This window comes from Musca autumnalis, unplaced genomic scaffold (genome assembly GCF_047663935.1).
Source record: "Musca autumnalis isolate F117 unplaced genomic scaffold, ASM4766393v1 scaffold_5, whole genome shotgun sequence".
Taxonomy (NCBI): Eukaryota; Metazoa; Arthropoda; class Insecta; order Diptera; family Muscidae; genus Musca; species Musca autumnalis.
The window spans coordinates 53,888,243-53,915,032 of record NW_027412088.1 but is presented as its reverse complement, the minus strand read 5'-3'; the positions used below and the strand labels follow the sequence as shown (position 1 = coordinate 53,915,032).

The window sequence follows — 26,790 nt, the reverse complement described above, 5'->3', positions numbered from 1 at the left end:
CTGATTACACTTAACACCGGTAATACGCCAACCTTTGTTAATAGAATTAGGGAGGAAGTACTAGATATAACGATATGTTCAGAAAATTTAATAAACGAGGTACACGAGTGGAGGGTCCTGGAGGAACACTCCTTCTCAGACCATAAGTATATTAGATTTAAAATAGCTAGGCCATCGCCTAACCCGATAACCTTCCGAAACAAATCCAAAACAAATTGAACAAGGTTCGGAAAACGAGTAAAAGAATGACTTGGGCAACCTGATGAGGAATGCCTAAGTAAGGAGGACATAGAGAGAGATGTCCTAAAGTTAACTGAGGCACTAGTAAAGTCTTTCGAGGAAAGTTGTCCCCTTCGAGAGAGGAAATCCGCCTACGAAAAACCCTGGATGACAGGGGAAATTCGGAATAAAGGCAAAGAGGTCCGCAGACTTTATAATAGGGCCAAACGTAAAAAAAAACAGCTGTATTCTGGGACAACTATCAGGCAAAATTAAAGGAATACAACAAAATAACAAGAAACGCCAAACGAAACTCCTGGAAGCTTTTCTGCGAACAGGTGGATAGTGTAAATGACGTTTCAAAGATTGAAAAGTTTCTATCTAAAACCCATACACAGACCGAGCAATTGGTCGATGGAAATGGAAAAAGGATTGAAACAACAGAAGAAACTCTAGGCCTTCTGATGAAAACGCACTTCCCGCAGAATACCATGGTTAACACTGAGGCATCGACAGAATGTATTAACTCATCGGAAGAGGCACCAAAGATCGACAGCTTAATGGTCCAACAAGCCATTTTAAGCTTTTCACCATATAAAGCAGCTGGACCAGATCAGATCTTCCCGGCTTTACTACAGAGGGAAGTGGACTTTATTGCGTCCAAACTGGTAGGGATCTTCAATGCATGCTTGCATTGCATACATTCCTATAGCCTGGCAGGAGGCAAGGGTAGTCTTTATACCCATACCTGGCAAGGCAAGTTATGCAACACCAAAATCTTATCGACCGATAAGTTTAACTTCATTCTTACTCAAAACAATGGAACGGACAGTCGACACCATGATAAAGAGTAAGATCCCCAACGATATGCTTAAATTCAAACAACATGCATACGTTAAAGGCAGATCAGTGGAAACCGCATTGCATGAGGTAGTACACCACATAGAAAGAACCTTCGAAATGAAAATGTACACACTTGCTGTATGCATCGACATCGAAGGCGCTTTCAATAACGTAAGCACCGAGACACTTATCCACTCCTTAGAGGAGTTTCAGGTAGACAGGGCCTTAAGGAACTGGATAAACCACATGCTAAGGAATAGATGGATAAGCTGCGGGCTATACGACGTGAAAATAAGAGACAAAGTTGGACAAGGAACGCCACAGGGAGGGATACTTTCACCTCTGTTGTGGGTTACCACCATAAACAGTCTCTTGAGGACCCTAACCGAAGAAGGATTTGACCCAGTCTGCTACGCAGACGACGTTATAATACTTCTGAGGGGAAAGAATCCGAATCGACTCTGTCGAAGAGCAGAAACGGCTCTAAAAATTGCTTTTAACTGGGCCAGGCCGAGAGGTCTGAACGTCAACCCGGAAAAAACAGAATTATGTCTATTCACTAGAAAAACGAAAATGGGACACTACGAGGAACCAGTTTTTCTAGATAAGACAATAAATATCTCCTGTACAGTTAAATATCTAGGAGTGATTCTGGATAGGAAACTTAAATGGAAAGACCATATACAAGAAAGGGCTAACAAGGCCCAAATATGTTGGTCAACCTGCAAATATGTTGGTCAACCTACACTGGCTATACAGAAGCGTAATTAGACCAATTCAAACGTACGCGTCTGTGGTATGGTGGACAGCCATGGACAAAAAATGCAATGTGGAAATATTGCAAAAGGTCCAAAGAACATGCTGCCTAAGCATTAGCGGAGCAATGAGGACCACACCGACTAGGGCTCTAGAAACAATTTTGTTTGTACACCCAATAGATATTCAGGTAAGGTATGAGGCAGCCATCGCAGCTGTAAGGCTAAAGTCGATGAGCGAGTGGATCGAAAAGAGCCACCAAAACATATTAAAGGTCACAACGGGTGAATCTATAAATCAGGTAGTATCGGAACGTATACCTGAAACTAGTGAAGTAGCCTTGTGTGAAGTGTCAATACCTGACAGAGACATGTGGGTCGGGGGAGCTCTAGCACAGATTGCCGCTGGAAGCTGTGGGTTTACGGATGGGGCTGTGCTAGGGGGAGAACCGGACTGGATCTTTATATAATGGAACCGGAAATCTCCTTCCGTCTGCCGGATCATAACACGATCCTGCAGGCGGAACTCCGGGCGATAACAGAGTGTCTGCTTTGGTTTGATACTCACACAAGGCCTACCACTGTAAATATCCTTACGGATAGCAAAGCAGCCATTAGAGCTATATCAACCAAGACAGTGAAATCTAGAACTGTCTTGGAACATATTAAATCTATAAATAATTACTCCCAACACGGTAAGGTAAACATTATATGGGTACCAGGGCATACCGGGATTAGGGGTAATGAAATAGCAAACTCCTTGGCAAAATAAGCCAAGGAGCAACCCACGGTAAGTCTAGAAAACGCTAAGCCGTTTAAAGCTACGCGACTAGAACTAAAGACATGGGCAAAAAATGCACATGTATCCCTCTGGAGTAGCGAAGAGAAGGAAAAAAAAAACACAAAAATCCTATGGGGAAACCCAGACGAGGACAAAACAAAAGAGTTACTTTTACTAAAGGTAGAGTTACATTAGGCAAATATTAGCTCCAGCGACCGGCAGTGTGCGCATACTGAGAGCAAGTGAGCATAAATTCAATGCCGGTCGCTGGAGCAAATATTTGCCTAATGTGACCTTACCTTAAGTAAAAAAGATATTAGTAGACTGACAGGAATCCTTACAGGTCACCTAGGTCTAAAAGCGCACCTGCACAAAATAGGTTGTGCAGAAAACAGTGAATGCAGAGCATGCGGAGAGGACGACGAAACGTTGGAACATTACCTCTGCCATTGTCAAACCTTCACAAATCTGAGAACCCAGTTACACAAATCTGAGAACCCAGTTACTAGGGAATGGCATTATACCAGAACTCGACCAAATTAGGACAATCGAGTTCAAAAAGATCAGAGACTATGTAAATAGGACAGAGATCCTAGACTAAGTCAAAAAAAGATAATCCTCCATAACCCAAAATTAGAGCGCACAACAGGCCTACTTATGGCTTCAGTGTATGTCCACATGGGCAGGTGGTGATCTAGGATCACCCCTCTTATCAACCTAACCTAACCTTAGGATCTGTTCGAAGATCCTTTGGAAATGTACAGCCGGTATTATATTTGATATTGTGAATAGATGAAAGTTTCAATTCTCACAGACTGAGGGTATATCTCGGTCGGCAAAGACGACTGATACTTTTTTACTTGTTTTCTTTTTCGCTTTTTTCTTCTGTTTTTGTCCATTTTTTCTTCATTGTCAAATAATCGTCAAACAAATGTCGAAAAATCAGTTGTACAATTTTTTACCCGAAAAAATTTGCTTGGTAGCTTGTGGTAAGATAGAATGGCATTTTCGCCATCTCTCCTCTCCCTCTCTCTTAAAAATTGCATCCAGTTTTACCACTTTTTGGGGTTAAGGGACGCTTTGCAGTTTAAAAATGATAACAAATGGTAACCTCAGGTATGTAAGGGAACACAAATGTTGTTTCAACTTATCACTGGATTTTATTATACTCTGTTCCAAAAAAAAAAAACAACAACAAAATAGACGTCAGCATATCTCATACACTTTATAAACATTATATTAAAATTATATTAAAATAATTTATTTAAATAATATAATTTCCGTTTCGAGTCTTTGCTTGGGCGCCAATTTATAAACATTTCACCTACTTATATTCTTAATAATAATTTTCTATACATTTTCAAGGGTAATTCCATAATAATTTGGCTGCTGCAATAATCTCGTTCACCTATACAATACTTTTAGTTTCGAAACATTGCTTGGGTGCCAATCTATAAACATTACAAATACTTTTATTCTTTATAACAACTTCGTATTGAATTTTCATTCCGTAAAATGTTCGCCATTTCCCTTGTTATGCATTCCATTTGTAATGGCAAGATACCAGGATAATTTGGTTGCCGCAATAATTCCGGAACTAGGTCACATATTATCCGGGCCAAATCCAAACGATTATATTGAACAATCAAATGTAGGAGAGTATCGCCTGATCCCAATATTTCCATATCTTCAAAATTGAGTTTCAAAGCCAAACAGATTTTTAACATTTCCCCAAAAATTGCCAGAGGAATTTCTCGTCGTACAGCTTCATGTAGCACCGTATAACCTCTATAGTTATACACTAAGAACATATGATGGATATCCCTTCTTAACGGATCAAGGGCTGTCTCATGTAGGCGATGGCGTTTACATATCTCAAATAACCTTAGAAATTCCTCTACACACAACTGATGACCCTTGATGATGGCAATGTGCAGTGGTGTTTGTCCTTCAATATCCTGTTGATAGATGCAATATCCCTGCCTTACAAAGGGTATTATTAGATAATAGAGATTGTTGTGGCATGCATAGTGGAGTAGATTTTCACGTCTTGAGTTGCGTTCAATTAGCATCATATCACAGAGGAAATTTTTCACGGCCGATTTCATTTCTTCGTTTAACTGAAAGAACAATTTAAAGATATACGAAATTAATGCACAAGTAATTAAAGGGGGATTTACTGCAACGTATAAAACTCGTCCACCATTGTTTCAACGATTCGAACGAACAACATTTTAAGTTGAGACAACTTACATTTTTGCGCTTATCTTCCATTTTGTAATCCTCTTTTTTTGCCTTTGAAGTGAATATTTATTTCGTATACAAACGGCTTGGCGATTTGTGCAGTCCAATTACTAAACATTTACTGTGGTGCTAGTCATTATTTATATGTCAAGTCATGTGGTTTCGGTCTGAGTTTGTGGGAGAATTCCCTGCTGAAAAATATTATTGGCGATATTCAGGTGAATTCCCTAACAAACCAAAACAACCATTACACTGTGCGACAACAACAACAACAACAAAAAATGACAAGGAAAACTGAGTATATTATGAAAGTAGAGCTAAGAACATGAGACACGTGTATCGGCGTTTTTATACCCTCCACCATAGTATGGAGGGTATGTTAAGTTTGTCATTCTGTTTGTAACACATCGAACTAATCATTTGCGACCCTATAAAGTATATATATTCTTGATCAGGATAAAATTCGAAGACGATCTAGCCATGTCCGTCTGTCCGTCTGTTGTAATCACTCTAGCGTCCGCAATAATTGAGATAGAGTGCTGAAATTTTGCACCCGAGGGTCTTTTATCCATAGCAGGTCAAGTTCGAAGATGGGCTATATCGGTCCACTTTTTGGTATAGCACTCATATAACGGTACCTCCGGATTTGAGGTATTTTGACGTTCTTCGCCACATTTGCAGACCGAATTAGCTATAATTTGGCACTTAGGGTTCCTAGTGATCAACAAACTTATATCTCAAAGGATATGGGCATAGCTCCATGTTTTGGTATAGTCCCCAAATAACGGTACCTCCCGATTTTCGGTATTTTGAGAATTTTAGCCACAATTTTTAACCGAACTATCTGCAATTTGACATTGGAGGTTCTCAGTGGTCATGAAACACCTCCACGAAACATCGTCAACATAGGTCCATGTTTTGGTATAGCCCCCATATAACGGTACCTCCCGATTTTCGGTATTTTGAGAATTTTAGCTAAAATTTTTAACCGAACAAGCTGTAATTTGCCATTTGAAGTTCTCAGTGGTCATGAAATATCTTCACCAAACATCGTCAACATAGGTCCATGTTTTGGTATAGCCCCCATATAACGGTACCCCCCAATTTTCGGTATTTTGAGAATTTTAGCTACAGTTTTTAACCGAAATAGCTGTAATTTGACATTTGAAGTTCTCAGTGGTCATAAAACATCTCCAACGAAACATCGTCAACATAGGTCCATGTTTTGGTATAGCCCCCATATAACGGTATCTCCCGATTTTCGGTATTTTGAGAATTTTAGCTGCAATTTTTAACCGAACTAGCTGTAATGATCGGTATTTTGAGAATTATAGCTACAATTTTGTCTATTCAAAAATAATCGTCAATATAGGTCCATGTTTTGGTATATCCCCCCATATAACAGTACCTCCCGATTTTCGGGAATTTTCAGTGGTCACGAAATTTCTTCACTAAAATTCGTCAACATGGGTCCATTTTTGAGGGTCTACATTGTTTTGATGAAACTACCCTCAATTTGACTCTTGAAGTTCCCTGCAGCTATAAAACTTTTCCGCCAAAAAATTTAAAGATAGGTTGACTCTTTGATATAGCCCCGTAGGTGGTACCTTTCACCTAGCTGTACACATATTTTTAGATTAGATCAGATAACACTGTGCAACAAAATGGAGGTAAAAGTCTGGGAAAGAAAGGCCTTGGTGAGTATATTATGAACCCCGAAGGACAGATCCGCCGTGAGTCGAACTTCCGCGTTATGGCGTGATGAAATTTTTGTTAGAGACCCTGTGGGCCATCAGGAATTAGCGTTATATCTTTGTTAACTGTTGCTTAAATGCTCTACAAAAACAACAAACAAAGATATAATGCTAATTCATGATGGCATGATGATGCGGAAGTTCGAATCACGGCGCATCTGTCCTTCGGGGTTTTTAATATACACACACCAAGGGCTTTCATCTCCAAAAGGAATTATCTCTGTCCCAACATTTGTGTTCACAGTGTAATTTAAGCAATAGTGGGAGGCAGTAGGAGTCTAACCATTGTCGAAAAGTTGTTCCACCTGAAATTGTAAAAGGACCCTAATTATTCCATTTTAATTAAGACTATTTTATGGTGGAGGGTATAAAAAGTTCGGCCCGGCCGAACTTAACGACTTTTTACTTGTTAAAGTTTACATCGGAAAGTAACCAAAGTAGGCGGGGCAAGTTCCGCCTATTTCTAGTTTTTTTTTTCGAAATATTCGAGTTAAGATATCTTGGAATCCTTGCATTTTAGGTATATAGTGTCTTTGGCAACTTTACAGAGGAGGATGTGGGGAATATTTTAGTTGAAAATTTTAACCCTCATGCGGTTCACCAAAGGGGTCTTTTTGGTCCTTATTTCGAAAATCTTTCAAAAACTCTTTTAAAATGTGATCTTATCAAATCCAAATTTTCTACAAAATTGTTTGCCATAAAATTTTACTATTGGTCTCAGAATACTCCAAATCTGTAACTCTTATCTAATCGCCAGGAATCTCTAAACATGAAAAACTCGTTTTATGGTTAAAGTCGGACTTCATCAGAGTTTATTCAAAATTGTCCCTCAAAACATAATTTTAGAGAGATGACGCCAAAGGCAAAAATATTCTTCGTCAAATTTCACTCTGGGTCACCAAAAAAATGAAATGTCTATTTACATTATATATCATGAAAATATCAGTATCAATTTTGCTGAAAAAACATGACAATTTTTCCCAATTTTTTTGATGAAATTTTTTTTCCCTTCTCTTTTCGAGTGGATACATGAAAGTAATATAAAACTTGGTGTTAGGTGAAAAGTGTCAAAAGGAGAAAAATTCTACACAAAATTTCACTATGAGTTTTAGAATAAACCATACCGTATCTAGGTATACTATTTTCTTAAGAAAATTACATTACAAATTTATAAATTTTTTATATTACTTTCTTGTATCAACACGAAAAAAGAAGGAAAAAAATTCCATTAAAAAAATTGGGAAATATTTTCATGTTTTTTTTTTTCAGCAAAATTGATAGTGATATTTTCATGATATGTAATGTAAATATACATTTCACTTCTTTGGTGACCCATAGTGAAATTTGATGAAGAATATTTTTGCCTTTGACGTCATCTCTCTAAAATTATGTTTTGAGGGACAATTTTTTATAAACTCATATGAAGTCTGACCTTAACCATAAAACGTGTTTTTCATTCTTAGAGATTCCTTGCGATTAGATAAGATTTACAGATTTGGGGTATAGTAAAGGGTGACGTAGGGGATGAATGATACCAAGCAACGGTCTTGACCGGCTTTAACATGGCAAAGTCCAGTATTTATCTTGGTCCCTCTTTCATCTCAAGTGGTCACTAACCTCCCCGTGGTGTCACCTGGGGAACTGCCTTTAACACCCGTTAAAGGTAGTGAGCTAACATGTGCCGCGCGTTCTCCCATAAGAACGTTAAAAACTTGGGTTTGGGCGTCGGGTTAGTAACCCTCTCCTAGAAAAAAAAACATCCTACTATGAAAAAACGAAAGAAAAGAAAAAACAACCCCCTCTAAAGTTGACGAACCCCGCAAACGTTTTAAGGACCATGATCTGCGAATCTGCACCTGGAATGTTCGCACTCTTTATAGAGAAGGTGCAGTCTTCGCATTGGCGGACGTACTTGAAAAGTACATGGCCGATATTACTGCCATACAGGAAATACGATGGATTGGGAAAGGCGTCACAACAACACCTAAAGGTGACGCACTGTATTATAGCTGCCATGACGTAAAGCATGACTTTGGTTGCGGATTTGTAGTTAGTCGGAGACTAAAACATCTGATATCCAGCTTCACCCCAGTAAATGAAAGACTTGCTGCAATTCGAATAAAAGCTAAATTCTTCAACATCAGCTTTATTTGCGCTCATGCTCCCACTGAAGAAAAGGACGAACAGACCAAAGATATATTTTACGAGCGCTTAGAAGAAACATATGACAGTTGCCCTGCCCATGACATTAAAATCATTCTAGGCGATTTTAATGCCAAAATTGGAAAGGAGAATATCTTTGGCCCAACAGTCGGGAAATTCAGCCTCCACACTGAAACATCTGACAATGGTATGAGGCTGATAGACTTTGCAGCTGCAAAAAACATGGTAGTTAGTAGTACCAGATTTAATCATCTCGATATTCATAAGGGCACCTGGCTGTCTCCAGATCAGAAAACAAGAAATCAAATTGATCATGTTGTGATAGATGGAAGACATTCATCGAGCGTGTTGGATGTACGATCGTTGCGAGGCGCAAACATTGATTCGGACCACTACCTTGTTGCAGCAAAGGTACGCATCCGCTTAAAAGTAGCAAACAAAGTACGAACAGACACAACACGAAAGTTAGACATCGGTAAGCTGCAATCACAACAGATAGCCACAGCATATTCCACTCAACTAGCCCAATTGCTTAATCAAAGCACTCCTCATCCCGATAACATATCAGCGCAATGGCAAAGCATTGCCCACTCCATGCAAACAGCCGCAAAATCCATACTTGGATTCCAGAGACCTCCACAAAGGAATCCATGGTATGATCAGGAGTGTCGTGCTGCCACCGAAGAGAAAAATGCGGCATATAGGGCTACTTTACAATCCGTAGCAATGGGTAGCGCACGAGAGAGATACAGGGAGAAAAGGAGAGAGGAGAAACGTCTTTTCCGCAGGAAAAAGAGAGAGATGGAAAAGCGGGAGGCTGAAAAATCGAGATGTACACGAGCCAGAATGAAGTCCGAAAATTCTACCAAAGAGTCAAGCATCAAACTGATGGCTTTGGTACAGACACATCCTCCTGTAGAGACCAGCAAGGTAATCTGGTAACAGATACAGATAGTGTGCTCAGGATATGGAAGGAACATTTCTCCAATCTGCTGGTATCCAATAGTAGCGAAGACGATGATACCACAGATCCAATCCCAGAAGATGGTATAGAATGTATACCGCCCGGCCAAGATGAGGTAAAAACAGCAATCAACCGGCTGAAGAATAATAAGGCAGCAGGAGCCGATGGCTTACCAGCCGAGCTGTTCAAAACCGGAGGCGACACGCTGATAAGGTGTATTCATCAGCTAGTTAGCACCATCTGGCAGGAAGAACGAGTACCCGACGATTGGAACCTGAGTATCCTGTGCCCCGTCCACAAGAAGGGAGATAAGACTGTATGCTCTAACTATAGGGGCATAAGTCTACTCCACATTGCCTACAAGATCGTGTCAGGGATATTGTGCGAACGACTAAAGCCAATGGTCAACGAGATAATTGGACCATACCAATGCGGCTTTAGACCTGGCAAGTCCACCATTGACCAGATATTTACCCTGCGGCAAATCCTGGAGAAGACCCAAGAGATGCAGATCGACACCTACCACCTTTTTGTCGATTATAAAGCAGCCTTCGACAGCCCGCTGCGTTCAAAGGTGTTCCAAGCCTGTCTGAATTTGGTATCCCCGCAAAGCTCATCCGGCTTTGCAAAATGACTTTAACTGACACGAGGTCCTCAGTTAAAGCAGGAAAGAACCTCTCCGAAGAGTTTGGTACCAAAAGAGGTTTCAGACAAAGAGACAGCCTTTCGTGTGATCTCTTTAACATCCTGCTGGAAAAGGTTATAGGAGAGGCAAACGTCAAAAGAAGTGGCACAATCTACACCAATAGCCACATGTTACTTGCTTATGCTGATGATATAGACATCATAGGCCGATCAGTAAAAGAAGTAACTGATACCTTTATGAAGGTCGAAGGAGAATCTGCTAAAGTGGGTCTGGCGGTAAACGGTGAGAAGACCAAGTTGATGGTGTCGACGCGCAATGCGTCCATTGAGCTCGGAACGACTGTGGAAGTTGGTTCCTATAATATTGAGCTAGTAAAAGACTTCGTCTACCTCGGCACCTCCGTAAACACAACAAACGACATCAGTTGTGAAATAAAAAGAAGAATTGTATTGGCCAACAGATGCTACTTTGGTTTAAGTAAGCAGTTTAAAAACAAAGCCACATCTCGTCAAACAAAAATAACGCTCTACAAAACACTGATACTACCCGTGCTGATGTACGGCTCCGAAGCCTGGGTACTTGCGCAAGCAGACATGGCAGTGCTTGGTGTGTTTGAGAGAAAAATTCTTTGAAAGATCTACGGACCAATCTGCGTTGACGGTGAATATCGACGTCGCATGAACCACGAGCTGTATCTGCTGTACAACGACATCAATATTGTTAAACGTATCGAGATGCAGCGATTGCTTTGGCTAGGCCATATCATAAGAATGAGCGATGATGACCCCACTAAAAAGGTGTATAAACACGGACCGCTTGGCGGTGCACGCAGAATTGGCAGGCCAAGGAATAGATGGCGCAAACAAGTGGATGATGAGATGAAATGGCGCGGTATTCCAGAAAGCGAAGCAACAAATAGAGAGGATTGGAGATCTTTTCTTAGTTCGGCCTATAGAACAAATGTTCTGTAATGGGCCAGCTAAGTAAGTAAGTAAGTAAGTCGCTGAGTTCTGAGGAAAGAGCCAAAATTGTCGCTTATAAGGATTCTGGGCTCTCCATTCACCAAAATTGCCGAAAAATTGAACAGAAGTCGAAACGTTATTAATGGTGTGGGGAGCAATTTCATATTATGGAACGCTGGAGCTTCAATTCCTTTCCCCAAAAAATGAATGCAATTTCGTACAAAGGAGTACTACAAAAGGCTTTCCCAGAAGTGAAAAGTACATTTGGAGACCTGGAGTGGAAATTTCAGCACGATAGTGCCCCGATTCATACCGCACGGCTAGTCAAAGCATGGATTGATCGTCAAAATGTTGAGGTTTTGAAATGACCGCCATATTCTCCAGACCTTAACATAATCGAGAATGTATGGGGATGGATGGTTCGTAAATTATAAGAGTCTGGTAGGCAATATGATACCAAAAGTGAACTTATTGATGCAATAAAAGAAGCCTGGTCTATGATTTCTCTCAATTATATAAAAAACTCTATGACTCCTTGCCAGACAGGATATACGAGTGCATTCGTAATCAGGGTGGAAGTACCCATTATTGAATATCCCTACAAGTACTTCGTTTTTAATACACAATTAGAAAATAGTGACTACTTTCATCATTTAAAAAATTGAATTTTGTTGCACAGTGTTATAAATATGTTTTATAGCATTGTGAATTTCAAAAAAAAAAAAAAAAAATAAATAAATGAATAAAAATCGGAAGCATGTGGTTTTCCTATTTTAGTGAATATGAGTAAGCTAGAACAATGACTGAGCCTTTAGCTCGTTGAGTGTTTTGTTTATTTTTTTTATCGTAGAGGCGATTAATGATACCAAGGAACGCTCCAGACCGACTTTAATATGGCAAAGCCCAGGACTTATCTTGGTCCCTCTTTCTCTTTCATCCCAAGTGGACACTCTCCTCCCCGTTGTGTCACATGTCCCTTAAGATAAATTTGTATTTAATTAGCGAAGACACAAACCACTCGAGCGGAGACACAAAGCGCTCTGTTAACGCCTTTGCTAACAGCGCGTTAGCAGGGCACTGTTAAAGTTAACAGAACTATTCAAAAATGGTTTTCTTTGCAAAAAATATCCTCTTTAGGTTCTTCAAGGAAAATTCTGCCAAAACAACGTGGGTACCATTGAAAAGCTTATCGAGGCACTAAATATCTCCACATCGTGCAATATTCTTTAAAGACTTTATTAGCTCAGGGGCCAGCTGTCTCGATTAGCTTTCCAATGGTACCCATGCAGGGTGCTCTTGAACCAACTTTTAATGAAAGAAGCTTATACCTGGGAAGTTTTTGCGGATTCTGAAACTACAATGTTCTTATCCTCTAGAGTTTTCACAGCTACAACATTTTCTTTAGCCCCATTTCGATAAGACTTGCGGTTTCCAAGCAAAATCGCAAAAACCTAAAATAAACCTAAAAATGTGAAATGTGACCGCAATTTATTTAAAAATCCCTCCAGTGATTTTTTCTCTTCTATGAACATTTCTGTGTCAGAATCCGCAAAAACTTCCGAGGTGTAAGCGGTTTTTATTTAAACTTAGTTAAGGCGCACCGTTCATAACATTGTTTTATAAGGAGGCGATACAGTCAGTGCATTGTCCAAATTTGAACTTCGATATCTCAAAACCGGTAATATCTACGAAAATATCGTAAAGGTCAATCTTGTAGGGAATTTTCACTGATACAACATTTTCTTTAATCCCATTTCGTTAAGACTTGCCGTTTCCCAGCAAAATCTTGAAAACTAAAAAAAACCTAAAAATTTGAACTTTGACCGCGATTTATTTAAAAAGCGCACCGGCGATTTTTTTTTGGTTTTTTGATTATTTTCTCTATGAACATTGTAGTTTCAGAATCCGCTAGAACTTCCCAGGTGTAAGCTCTTTCTTTTAAAGATGGTTAAGAGCACCGTGCATGTTATCCCGGTAGAATTTTCTTTAAAGAATCTGTGGTCAAAATAAGTATACTTATTGTGCAGGGTCATTCAAAAAAAGTGGTCAAAATATGTATCGGGCAATATTTTTTAAAGATTTTTTTAGCTCAGGGAATAGCTGTCTCGATAAGTTTTCAAATGGTACCCATGTTGTCCTGGCAGAATTTTCCTTAAAGGACCTAAAAAGGATATTTCTACAAAGAAAGATATTTTTTAATAGATCTGTTAACTTTAACAGTGCTCTCTGTCTCCGGTAGAGTGATTGGTGTCTTCGATAATTAAATACGAATTTACCTTAATGGACATTTGTGTCACCTGGGCAATTGCCTTTAGCGCCCTTTTAAAGGTGATGGTGATGAACTTTTGCCTTTGTAGTTAGTCGGAGGTTAAAGCATCTGATCCCAAGTTTCCTCTCGGTGGATGAAAGATTTGCTACAATTCGGATATGGTTCTGTTTAATCTGGGGCCTGTATCTTGCTGTCTGAGATTGGATTTCAGTCGTTTCAGACCTGCTACTATTGACAATCAGTCGATGTCAGTTGATAATGGCGGATATTTTAAACGAAAATTACCCGTGAGTTTTGTTTTTCCGCCATTTCAACTTAAAGGAGAGAGCGAGAATACTCACGGCGAATTTACGTTCAGAATAACCCGGAATATCCGGGAAAAAGTTTCTGATGTTTTTCCGGATGTGTCGTGGAGGAGGATCCTGCGGTTGGGATGAATAGGCAGATGGGAAGACCGAAGAAACGATTGGCTAGTATGCAACACTCGATGTTGCCGTAAACCCCGTCTCATCATGTATTTGATCCACGCCCGTTGTCATAACACATCCATTAGCTATCCGTAAAGAACGGTTCAGAATTACCTGTAAATTACGCCATTTTGGGTGTCACTCAGAAATGATGTGCAAATGGGGATTGAGCGATTTATTGCCTTATGCTTCGTCACTGTGAGCATTTCTTTGCCTTTGCCTCAAGGGGTTCATGTCAGAGCTTTCAGGACCTTGTTTTTTGCTTTTTATGTATCCGAGTGTTTCGTGAAGTTAAGCAAATGGTCGAACACAACATCCAGGATCCTGGGGGAACGGTATTAGTTTTCCATCGTCTCTTATGTCTAATTCCATTCTTAATTCACGCGTCTGGGATGTGAATCGGATATCGGCGGATTTTGACAGTAATATGATGAGATGTCTACCCTGCATTGAGGCTGAGGTGGTGGCTATGTAATCATTCAGTCTAGCAATTAGTTCTTCAACATCTACACCCAGAGACAAGATTCTACTGTAAAGGTTAAAAAGGAGTGGTGACAGAACTCTACCTTGCGCTGCGACCATTTTGACTTTGCGATATTTTGACTTTCAACCTTGGAATTTCACATATATCTGTTTCGCATTGTGATACTTACCAAGTCAGATTCTGATAGTCTCTTATGTCTAATTCCATTCTTAACTCCAGATTATGACAAGGCTAACAGTGGATTTCGACAGACATTATGAGATACAATTGCCTGTCTTTCATTGAGATAATTACCATGTCAGGATCTGGGGGTAGGTATTATTCTTCCATAATCTACCTTGCGGTACGCCCATTTTTAAGGCCCATATTTTGACTACCGACCTCGGAATTTCACCAGTATTCCATTGAGATAATTACCAAGCCAGCAGTACCAAATTAAAGCATCTCAACATTCATAAGGGCACCAAATATATGACTTTGTGATAGATGGAGGATGTTCATTGAGTGTCTGTATGTATCATCAACAAACAGCGAGTCGGATCATTACTATACCGTGTTACCACTCAACTGGCCCAATTGCTTAATGATAGCACTTCTCGTTCCAATAAAATATCAGCGCAGTGGCAAATTATTGCCCAATCCATGCAAATAGCCGCAAAATCCATGCATGGATACCAGAGACCTCCACCATGCTATGACCAGGAGTGCCGTGCTACTACCGGAAAAAGGAATACGGTATATATGGTTACTCTGCAAATAGTAACAATGCGTAGCACAGAGTATAGCACCAAACCAAGACAATGTAAAAGCAGCAATAGGCCGGCGAAAGAATATTAAGTTCGCAACAATCAATGGCTCACGAATCGAGCCGATCAAGACTGTTGGCGAAACATTGATCAGGTATCTGCAGCTTGTTAGCACCATCTGGCAGGAGTAACCGGGTACCCCATGATTGAAATTTGAGCATCATATGTTCCTCGTCCACAAGCAAGGAGTTAAGACGGTATGATCAAATTAAAACGACCATAAGTCTGTTCCCTATTGCGTGAACAACTATAGCCTGCGGTAAATCAAATAATTTGACAATATTAGTGCGGCTTTGACAGGATATTTACCTTGTGGAGTAGTGTAAAAAGGGGGCTGCAGAAATTTTAAGGAAAACGTGTTGCCAACGTTGTGGAATTTGAATTAGTGTTACCAACGCTAATAACAAAGACACAAACCAAAAAGTGAATATCGGCTATGTTGAATTATTGACCGCTAGATGGTGTGTAGTAGGACGGCGTTGACATATCAGCAGTTTAATATGTTCAACCACTAATAACTAGGTGGCGCACCTGGTGATTAGTGCTCGAACATCCTAAAATTCAGGTTCCACACATCGATGGTAACAGCTTTTGAATTGTACCTTTGCTATTATACAGTGGGCGCTACCTGGTGATTAGTGGTTGAACATACTAAAATTCAGTTATGGCACGCCATCCTACTACACACCACCTAGCTGTCAATAGTTGAACATAACTGATATTCACCGTTTGGTTTGTGTCTTTGCTACTATCATTGGTAACACAAATTCAGATTTCACACCGTTGACAACACATTTCTGCAGCCCCCTTCTTATACTACATCGCTGCAAATCCTTAAAAAGGCCCAAGCTATGCAGATTGACACTTATCATATGGTAACACCTTTTTGCCACCTGGTAATTAGTGGTTGAACATACTAAAATTCAGATATGACAACGCCATCATAGTACACACCACCCAGCGGTCAATAGTTGAACATAGATGATATTCAAATTTTGGTTTGTGTCTTTGCTACTATCGTTGGCAACACAAATTCCGATCCCACACCGTTGACAACACATTTCTGGAAATCCTTAAAAATGCCAAAGCTATGCAGATCGACAATTACCATATTTTTGTCGATTGCAAAACAGGCTTCGGTAGACCTACACTTTTAAAAGTACTCCAAGACATGTCTTAAAGTTCATTTGTTTTGTAATATGACATTAACTGATAGTGGGTCTTCAGCAAAAATATCATACAAGAAGACAGCGTTTCGTCTAATTTCTTCAATATCCTGCTTATGTTACTGTCTATCCCTGTTGTATGTAAAATAGTATCTGGGATATTGTGCAAACCACTGAATGAAATAATTTGGCAGTAGCAGCGCGGATTTGATCAGATGTTTATCTTGCGACAAATACTGGAAAAGACCAACTCTGCAGATCTACACTTACCATATTTTTGTCGATTATAAAATAGCCTTCGATGGACCTATACATTCAAAAGTACTCCAAAACTTGTCTGAAAGTTCATAAGGCTTTTTAAGGTGGCATTAACTGATAGTAGGTCCTCAGCAAAAATAGAAACGAACCTCCCTCCGAACAGTTCCGTATCTAAAGAGATTTCAAACAAGGAGTTTCGTGTGAATTCTTCAATATCCTGCTTATGTTATTACTAATTCCGATGATATTGACATGGGTAGGTCGATCAGTAAAAGAAGTAAATGCTACCTTTAAAAATATATATAAATCAAACTTTGAAATATATAAATGAAACTCACTAAAAATTAATCTTTAAATCTGTCTTAGAGGAATAACAGTATTATTCGCCATATGTACAACGTTCATAATATGCATGAATCTGAACATTAGCAACACATTTTGATCACTATTCATAAAATGAACTATGAAGACTTTAAAATTCAAATTACCACAGGTTCTTATTTAACTATTTATTTAAGGAAGTTGCTCCAGCCAGATCTGGGGAGCTGTCTGAGATAGCCGGTCGATATTGGTTAAGGATATTGCTAGGAAAAAACCCGTTGACGTCCTGTTGGACCCCCAGTTTGTGCTGTCGTGTCAGACCAACTGCTATTGACAATCAGTCGACGTCAGTTGATAGTGGAGGTTATTCTGAACCAAAACTCCCTGTGCATTTTGTCTTTCCTCCGTTTCAACTTAAAGGAGGAGTTTCAACATGATACGTCTTGAATATTCGGAAAAAAAATTGTCTGATGTCTTTTCGGATGTGTCGTAAAGGATGATCCTGTATCATTATAGGATGATTGGGATGACTAGGCAGATGACAAGCCCGTTCATAATATGCATGAATCTAAACATTAGCGAGGCATTTTGAACACTATTCATAAAATGAACTATGAAATATTTTAACTTCAACCTGTGGTAAGGTTGTTATTTAATTATTTTGCTTAAAAACAACATTGCTCGGGCGCCAAAAGTATAAACATTTCTGTAATTTTGCTTGTTAGGGCGAAGATAATTTTGTTAAAATGAATTTTTATTAATTCTCGACGGCGTTTTTCTGAACGATCGAAGATGTTTTACAAAATAAGCGACCGGTTTCGATTACCCGTCATGGAGGATACCTTTTTGAACAACATTCATAATATGCATGAATCTTAGCAACACATTTTGAAAGAGAGAATTTGGTAAAATGGATCATAAGTATTTTTGTTTTTAAATTAACTGATTGGACGTTAAAATACCTTATCTACTTCATTCGAGACTTTGCTCGGGCGCCATTCTATAAACATTTCAGCAACACATTTGGAAAGAGAATCTGGTAAAATCGTTTTTAACTATTTTGGTTTTTAAAATGCCTGCTGTGCGATTGAACATTTCTTAAAAATTAAAAAGGGTAGCCGACGAGATTCCCACTAAACCAACAAATTTAGCGACCGGTTTCGTCTTAGAGGATAACTTTATGAACAACATTCATAATATGCATGGATCTTGGCAAAACATTTCGAAAAAGAAACCATCTTAACTATTTTTGTTTTTATAATAACTGCTTGGCCGTTAAAATACCTTATCTACTTCATGCGAGACTTTGCTCGGGCGCCAATGTATAAACATTTCTGCAATTTTGCCTGTTAGGGCGAAGATATTTTTTTAAAAAAAAATTTCAATTAAATTCTTGTTGGAATTGTGGTAGACGACGTGATTCCCACACAACCACCAAATGAAGGTTTCGCTGTTAGTTACCCGTCTTTGAGGATACCTTTATTAACAACATTCATAATATGCATGAATCTTGACTACACACTTCGAAAGAGAATCTGGTAAAATCGTTTTTAACTATTTTGGTTTTTAAAATACCTGCTGTAAGATTGAACATTTCTTACAAATGAAAAAGGGAAGCCGACGAAGATTTCCACACAACCACCAAATTAAGCGACCGGTTTTGCTGTTAGTTACCCGTCTTAGAGAATAACTTTATGAACAACATTCATAATATGCATGAATCTTAGCAATACATTGCGAAAGAGAATCGATCTTAACTATTTTTGTTTTTAAAATATGTAACTGCTTGGGCGTTAAAATACCTTATCTACTTCATTCGAGACTTTGCTCGGGCGCCAAGCTATAAATATTTCTGTAATTTTGTCTGTTAGGGCGAAGATATTTTTTTTTTAATAAATTTTTATTAAATTCTCTTTGAAGCTTTGGTGAATGATCGAAGATGTTTTAGAAATTTTTATGAACATCTTTCATAATATGCATGAATCTTGGCAACACATTTCGAAAGAGAATCTGGTAAAATGTATCTGGCATTAGACGGCGATAAGACCAAGTTGATGGTATCGGCACGCAATGCGTACACAAAACACAGGACAACTGTGGAAGTTGTTACCTACAATTTTGAGGTAATTAAGACGTTGACTACCTCTACACCGCCATAAATACAACAAAATAAAGTCACATCTCGTCGAACAACAATCATACTTTAAAAAATCCTTATATTACCAGTGTTAATGTACGAGTTCGAAGCATGCATGTATACTAGGGGGATATTTAAATGGAAGGAAAACAAAAACTTAATGGAATCGTCGGGTTTCTGATTCATGGGATTGTTCTGAGCAAAAAAGTCTACTAGAGCATATGTCTATGTTTAAAATCGAGTTTTCCGATTTTAACTCGAAGTTTTTTATCCCCGTTTTTTGGATATTTTAGCATAGAACAGCCAACCCATTGAGATTTTCGATCCAACACTGAGACAAAAATTATAGCCAAGACAATATTTATGAACTCTCTAATACATCGCAAAAGCATTTAAACGCTCCTTCAGCCATTTTTGGCCTTGGGACAGTGCACATTTTTCGGAAAATATCGATGAATGACGCTGTGCTACAAAAGTTGACCAGAAAAATATTAAAGCGTTCTGATGCTGAAAAAATAATGTCGATATAACACTGAATCAGGTTTATAATATTGAATATCGCATTTTAGACTTTTGGTATTGGTGTACAAAAAAGTTTGTACATGCTTTTGATATTTGTTTTTTGAGGTATTACATAAACGAAAGTGACCGTATAACAAACTGATAATATCAACTCATCTGAGCAGATACTGAAAAATAATATTGATACTACTGTGAATCTGATTCCTAATATTGAATATCTCATTTTAAACCTGGTTATTGTACAAATAAATTTGTACATGACAATAATTCACATTATATGGTCGTTTATTCATAGATTTTTGTCATTCAATAAGTGATTCACCCATTTTTTTCCAACAATGACAACGGCTGATGAAATAATTAACGGAAAGATAACAAATGATGTAAAAACATTGTGAAATTGGGGAAATTCCAAGGGCATAAAATAAAAAAAAATCGTATATACGAGTATATGTAAAGTGGGGATAATTTATATTCATTGATATTGTCTGTCACTCACTCATCTATGTTAAAACCTTCTATGGATTTAGGGAAAACAAGTAAAAAGGAATTAGTCGGCAGGTAAATACCTTTAGTCTATAATTCTAAAAATAAATAGCATTTTCTCATGTGACAAAAGAAGTTTTGGAAACTTGAGGCGAAGATTTTTAGGCGTTAGCGTGGGCTAAGTATCATAAACAGTGGGCCTAATAAAGCAATAAAGCCTTTTGTTTTTAATTGCACTCTTTCCCTAACAAAACAATAAGTGATTCACTTGCCTCTCTCTGTTTTGGTGTCGAAACAAAAAAGTTAAAGATAAAATTCCATATGTCATAAAAAACCAATTAATCAAGTTTTGTCTGTTATCTTATCGTCCCTGTTGTTTTGTCAATTTTTTAAATGAGGTCTTCGAACGTTTAAATAAATAAAAAAACAACTTACCAAAAATCACCCTTTAAATCCGTCTTCGCATTTTTTGCTTTATGAACAATGTTCATAATATACACGAATCTGAATAATACCAACACATTTTTAACACTGTTTTTCACATTTTCACTTTTTTATTTAAATATTTTCTGTTCCCATAGAAAAGTTGTTCGATAAAAACTTTCCTATAGAAACTATGTTTTCTATAAGAAAAGTTCTTATCGAACAGCTTTTCTATACGAAAAGTTGTTACAGGAAAAATTTTCTTAGGAAAAGATGTTATCGAACAACATTTCTATAGGAAAAGTCGGTATCGAACAATTTTTCCATAGAAAATTTCGCTATGGCACAACTTTTCTATAGGAAAAGTTGTTATCGAAAAAATTTTTCTATAGGAAAATTTGTTATCTAACAATATTTCTATAGGAAAAGTCGGTATCAAACAACTTTTCTATAGGAAAAGTCGTTATCGCACAACTTTTCTGTAGGAAAAGTTGTTATCGAACAACTTTTCTATAGGAAAAGTTGTTATCGAACAACTTTTCTGTGGGAAAAGTTTCTATCGAAAAACTTTTCTAATGGAAAAGTTGTTATCGAAAAACTTTTCAATAGGAAAAGTTGTTATCGAACAACTTTTCTATAGGAAAAGTTGTTATCGAACAACTTTTCTGTGGGAAAAGTTGTTATCGAAAAACTTTTCTAATGGAAAAGTTGTTATCGACCTACTTTCCTATAGGAAAAGTTGTTATCAAACAAATTTTCGATAGGAAAAGTGGGTATCAAGCAACTTTTCTATAGGAAAAGTTGTTATCGGTCAACTTTTCTATTGGAAAAGTTGTTATCGAACTACTTTTCTTTTGGAAAAGGTATTATCGAACTACATTTCTATATGAAAAGTTGTTATCGAACTACTTTCCTATAGGAAAAGTGGTTATAGAAAAACTTTTCTATAGGAAAAGTTGTTATGGAACAACATTTCTATAGGAAAAACTGTTATGGAACAACATTTCTATAGGAAAAACTGTTATCGAACTACTTTTCTATAGCAAAAGTTGTTATCGAACTACTATTCTATGGGAAAAGTTGCTATCGAAAAATTTTTCTATACTAAAAGTCGGTATCGTGCAACTTTCCGATAGGAAAAGTCGGTATCGAGCAACTTTCCGATAGGAAAGGTCGGTATCGAAAAACTGTTCTATAGGAAAAGTCGGTATAGAACAAATTTTCTATAGGAAAAGTTGTTATCGAACAACTTTTCTATAGGAAAACGTTGTTATCGAACAACGTTGTTATCGAACAACTTTTCTATAGGAAAACGGACAGATTTTCTATAGGAAAAGTTGTTATAGAACAATTTTTCTATTGAACAACTTTTAGGAAAAGTTGTTATCGAACAACTTTTCTATAGGAAAACATTGTTATCGAACAACTTTTCTATAGGAAAACGTTGTTATCGAACAACTTTTCTATAGGAAAACCTTGTTATCGAACAACGTTGTTATCGAACAACTTTTCTATAGGAAAACGTTATCGAACAACTTTTATATAGGGAAACGTTGTTATCGAACATTTTTTCTATAGGAAAACGTTGTTATCGAACAAGTTTTTTATAGGAAAACGTTGTTATCGAACAACTATTCTATAGGAAAACGTTGTATTTGAACAACGTTTCTATAGGAAAAGTTGTTATCGAACAACTTTTCTGGAGGAAAACGTTGTTATCGAACAACCTTTCTATAGGAAAACGTTGTTATCGAACAACTTTTCTATAGAAAAACGTTGTTATCGAACAACTTTTCTATAGGAAAACGTTGTTATCGAACAACTTTTCTATTGGAAAACGTTGTTATCGAACAACTTTTATATAGGAAAACGTTGTTATCGAACAATTTTTCTATAGCGAAACGTTGGTATCGAACAACTATTCTATAGGAAAACGTTGTAATCGAACAACGTTTCTATAGGAAAAGTTGTTATCGAACGAGTTTTCTATAGGAAAAGTTGTTGTCGAACAACTTTTATATAGGAAAACGTTGTTATCGAACAATTTTTCTATAGGAAAACGTTGTTATCGAACAACTATTCTATAGGAAAACGTTGTAATCGAACAACGTTTCTATAGGAAAAGTTGTTATCGAACAACTTATCTGTAGGAAAACGTTGTTATCGAACAACTTTTCGATAGGAAAAATTGTTATCGAACAACTTTTCTATAGGAAAAGTCGGTATCGAACAACTTTTCTATAGGAAAAGTTGTTATCGAACAACCTTTTTATAAGAGAAGTTGTTATCGCACAACTTTTCTATAGGAAAATTTGTTATCGAACTACTTTCCTATAGGAAAAGTTGTTATCGAACAAATTTTCGATAGAAAAAGTGGGTATCAAGCAACTTTTCGATAGGAAAAGTTGTTATCGAACAGCATTCCTATAGGAAAGGTTGTTATCGAACAACTTTTCAATAGGAAAAGTTGTTATCGAACAACTTTTCTTTAGGAAAAGTTGTTATCGAACAACTTTTCTATAGGAAAAGTTGTTATCGAACAACTTTTCTATAGGAAAAGTTGTTATCGAACAACTTTTCTGTAGGAAAAGTTGTTATCTAACAAATTTTCGATAGAAAAAGTGGGTATCAAGCCACTTTTCTATAGGAAAAGTTGTTATCGAACAACATTCCTATAGGAAAGGTTGTTATCGAACAACTTTTCAATAGGAAAAGTTGTTATCGAACAACTTTTCTGTGGGAAAAGTTGTTATCGAAAAACTTTTCTAATGGAAAAGTTGTTATCGAAAAACTTTTCAATAGGAAAAGTTGTTATCGAACAACTTTTCAATAGGAAAAGTTATTATCGAACAACTTTTCTGTAGGAAAAGTTGTTATCGAAAAACTTTTCTAATAGAAAATTTGTTATCGAACAACTTTTCTGTGGGAAAAGTTGTTATCGAAAAACTTTTCTAATGGAAAAGTTGTTATCGAACAACTTTTCTATAGGAAAACGGACAGATTTTCTATAGGAAAAGTTGTTATAGAACAATTTTTCTATTGAACAACTTTTAGGAAAAGTTGTTATCGAACAACTTTTCTATAGGAAAACATTGTTATCGAACAACTTTTCTATAGGAAAACGTTGTTATCGAACAACTTTTCTATAGGAAAACCTTGTTATCGAACAACGTTGTTATCGAACAACTTTTCTATAGGAAAACGTTATCGAACAACTTTTATATAGGGAAACGTTGTTATCGAACAAGTTTTTTATAGGAAAACGTTGTTATCGAACAACTATTCTATAGGAAAACGTTGTATTTGAACAACGTTTCTATAGGAAAAGTTGTTATCGAACAACTTTTCTGGAGGAAAACGTTGTTATCGAACAACTTTTCTATAGGAAAACGTTGTTATCGAACAACTTTTCTATAGGAAAACGTTGTTATCGAACAACTTTTCTATAGAAAAACGTTGTTATCGAACAACTTTTCTATAGGAAAACGTTGTTATCGAACAACTTTTCTATTGGAAAACGTTGTTATCGAACAACTTTTATATAGGAAAACGTTGTTATCGAACAATTTTTCTATAGCGAAACGTTGGTATCGAACAACTATTCTATAGGAAAACGTTGTAATCGAACAACGTTTCTATAGGAAAAGTTGTTATCGAACGAGTTTTCTATAGGAAAAGTTGTTGTCGAACAACTTTTATATAGGAAAACGTTGTTATCGAACAATTTTTCTATAGGAAAACGTTGTTATCGAACAACTATTCTATAGGAAAACGTTGTAATCGAACAACGTTTCTATAGGAAAAGTTGTTATCGAACAACTTATCTGTAGGAAAACGTTGTTATCGAACAACTTTTCGATAGGAAAAATTGTTATCGAACAACTTTTCTATAGGAAAAGTTGTTATCGAACAACCTTTTTATAAGAGAAGTTGTTATCGCACAACTTTTCTATAGGAAAATTTGTTATCGAACTACTTTCCTATAGGAAAAGTTGTTATCGAACAAATTTTCGATAGAAAAAGTGGGTATCAAGCAACTTTTCGATAGGAAAAGTTGTTATCGAACAGCATTCCTATAGGAAAGGTTGTTATCGAACAACTTTTCAATAGGAAAAGTTGTTATCGAACAACTTTTCTTTAGGAAAAGTTGTTATCGAACAACTTTTCTATAGGAAAAGTTGTTATCGAACAACTTTTCTATAGGAAAAGTTGTTATCGAACAACTTTTCTGTAGGAAAAGTTGTTATCTAACAAATTTTCGATAGAAAAAGTGGGTATCAAGCCACTTTTCTATAGGAAAAGTTGTTATCGAACAACATTCCTATAGGAAAGGTTGTTATCGAACAACTTTTCAATAGGAAAAGTTGTTATCGAACAACTTTTCTGTGGGAAAAGTTGTTATCGAAAAACTTTTCTAATGGAAAAGTTGTTATCGAAAAACTTTTCAATAGGAAAAGTTGTTATCGAACAACTTTTCAATAGGAAAAGTTATTATCGAACAACTTTTCTGTAGGAAAAGTTGTTATCGAAAAACTTTTCTAATAGAAAATTTGTTATCGAACAACTTTTCTGTGGGAAAAGTTGTTATCGAAAAACTTTTCTAATGGAAAAGTTGTTATCGAAAAACTTTTCTAATGGAAAAGTTGGTATCGAACAACTTTTCTATAGGAAAAGTTGTTATCGAACTACTTTCCTATAGGAAAAGTTGTTATCAAACTAATTTTCGATAGGAAAAGTGGGTATCGAGCAACTTTTCTATAGGAAAAGTTGTTATCGTTCAACTTTTCTATTGGAAAAGTTGTTATCGAACAACTTTTCTATAGGAAAAGTTGTTATCGAAGAAATTTTCTATAGGAAAAGTTGTTATCGGTCAACTTTTCTATTGGGAATGTTGTTATTGAATAACTCTTCTATTGGAAAGGATGTTATCGAAAAACTTTTCTATAGGAAAAGTCGGTATCGAACAATTTTTCTATAGGAAAAGTTGCTATCGAATAACTTTTCTATAGGAAAAGTTGTTATCGAATAACTTTTCTATAGGAAAAGTTGTTATCGAACAAATTTTCTATAGGAAAATTTGTTATCGAACAACTTTTCTATTGAAAAACTTATCCATTCTATAGGAAAAGTTGTTATCGAAAAACTTTGCTATAGGAAAAGTCGGTATCGAGCAGCTTTTCGATAGGAAAAGTCGGTATTGAACAAATTTCTATAGGAAAAGTTGTTATCGAAACACTTTCCTATAGGAAAAGTTGTTTTTTTTTTTTCTATAGGAAAAGTTGTTATCGAATAACTTTTCTATAGGAAAAGCCGGTATCGAACAATTTTTCTATAGGAAAAGTTGTTATCGAACAACTTTTCTATAGGAAAGTTATCGAACAACTTTTGGGCTTAAATGTCGTTTAGGGGCACCTCTCGGATCGGGCTAAATTTTACAGTAGATAGCCCTTGGCACCCCTAATACAACGACATATATAATTTTCCGGTGGGGAAGTTCATACTTCCCGAGATATGGGTCTTGACATTGCCAAAATTTCGTGCTTTAACACTAGTAAGTTGTTTATGGTCACCTCTCGGATCGGGCTGAAACTTTTACAGTATATATAGAATATTCCGGGGGAAGTCAATACTTCGCGCGATAAGGGTCTGGACATTTTACAATACTAACGTGGGCAATATGAGTATCGTTTTAAAGCTTATGAATAGTACTTTTGTGCTCGCTACCTATTTTTACACCTGTTTATAGGATAATGTATTAAATTCCTGGTCGAAACTGGATACTTAGGAACACTTAAAATTAAAAAAAAAAAATTGATCGCGTAGCCTACTTTTGCTGCTGTCCATAGGAGAAAGTCCTCAATGCACGGCCGGTTACTTAAGAACACTTACAATTTCAATGAAAGTTTTGATAGCGCAGCCGCCTTTTGTTCTTGTCCATAGCAGAAAGTTGTAAATCCCCGGCTGAAGGCCGGCTACTTAACACTTTTTTTATTATGTTGACGTATAATAATTTAATAAATTATTATAAGAAAATATAATTACCATCATTATTTAGTGGCGACATTGAAAAGTACTCTTCGTGAGCTTTAAAACGAGTCCCATATTGCATAGGTTTTAGAA

General features: G+C 36.9%; 2 protein-coding genes across 3 annotated transcripts in view; one reads left to right on the top strand and one right to left on the bottom strand.

Moving 5' to 3' along the window:
* fdl (beta acetylhexosaminidase fused lobes) overlaps positions 1–26,790 on the top strand; it is a 236,394-nt gene that overhangs the window by 27,443 nt on the left and 182,161 nt on the right. The window lies entirely within an intron of this gene.
* On the bottom strand, positions 3,711–4,974 carry LOC141405310 (uncharacterized). Its single transcript, XM_073989511.1, has 2 exons — positions 4,852–4,974; positions 3,711–4,718 (listed from the first exon to the last, which is right to left on the bottom strand). The coding sequence occupies exons 1-2, from the start codon at positions 4,870–4,872 to the stop codon at positions 4,071–4,073; spliced, it is 669 nt and encodes a 222-aa protein (XP_073845612.1). The 5' UTR covers positions 4,873–4,974; the 3' UTR covers positions 3,711–4,070.

What these genes read in the sequence shown, in the direction of transcription:
- LOC141405310 (XM_073989511.1), bottom strand. Translation starts at nt 4,872, where the DNA reads ATGGAAGATAAGCGCAAAAAT. An exon ending in TGGAAGATAAGCGCAAAAAT is followed by an intron (nt 4,719 to 4,851) that starts GTAAGTTGTCTC and finishes TTGTTCTTTCAG; the next exon opens with TTAAACGAAGAAATGAAATC.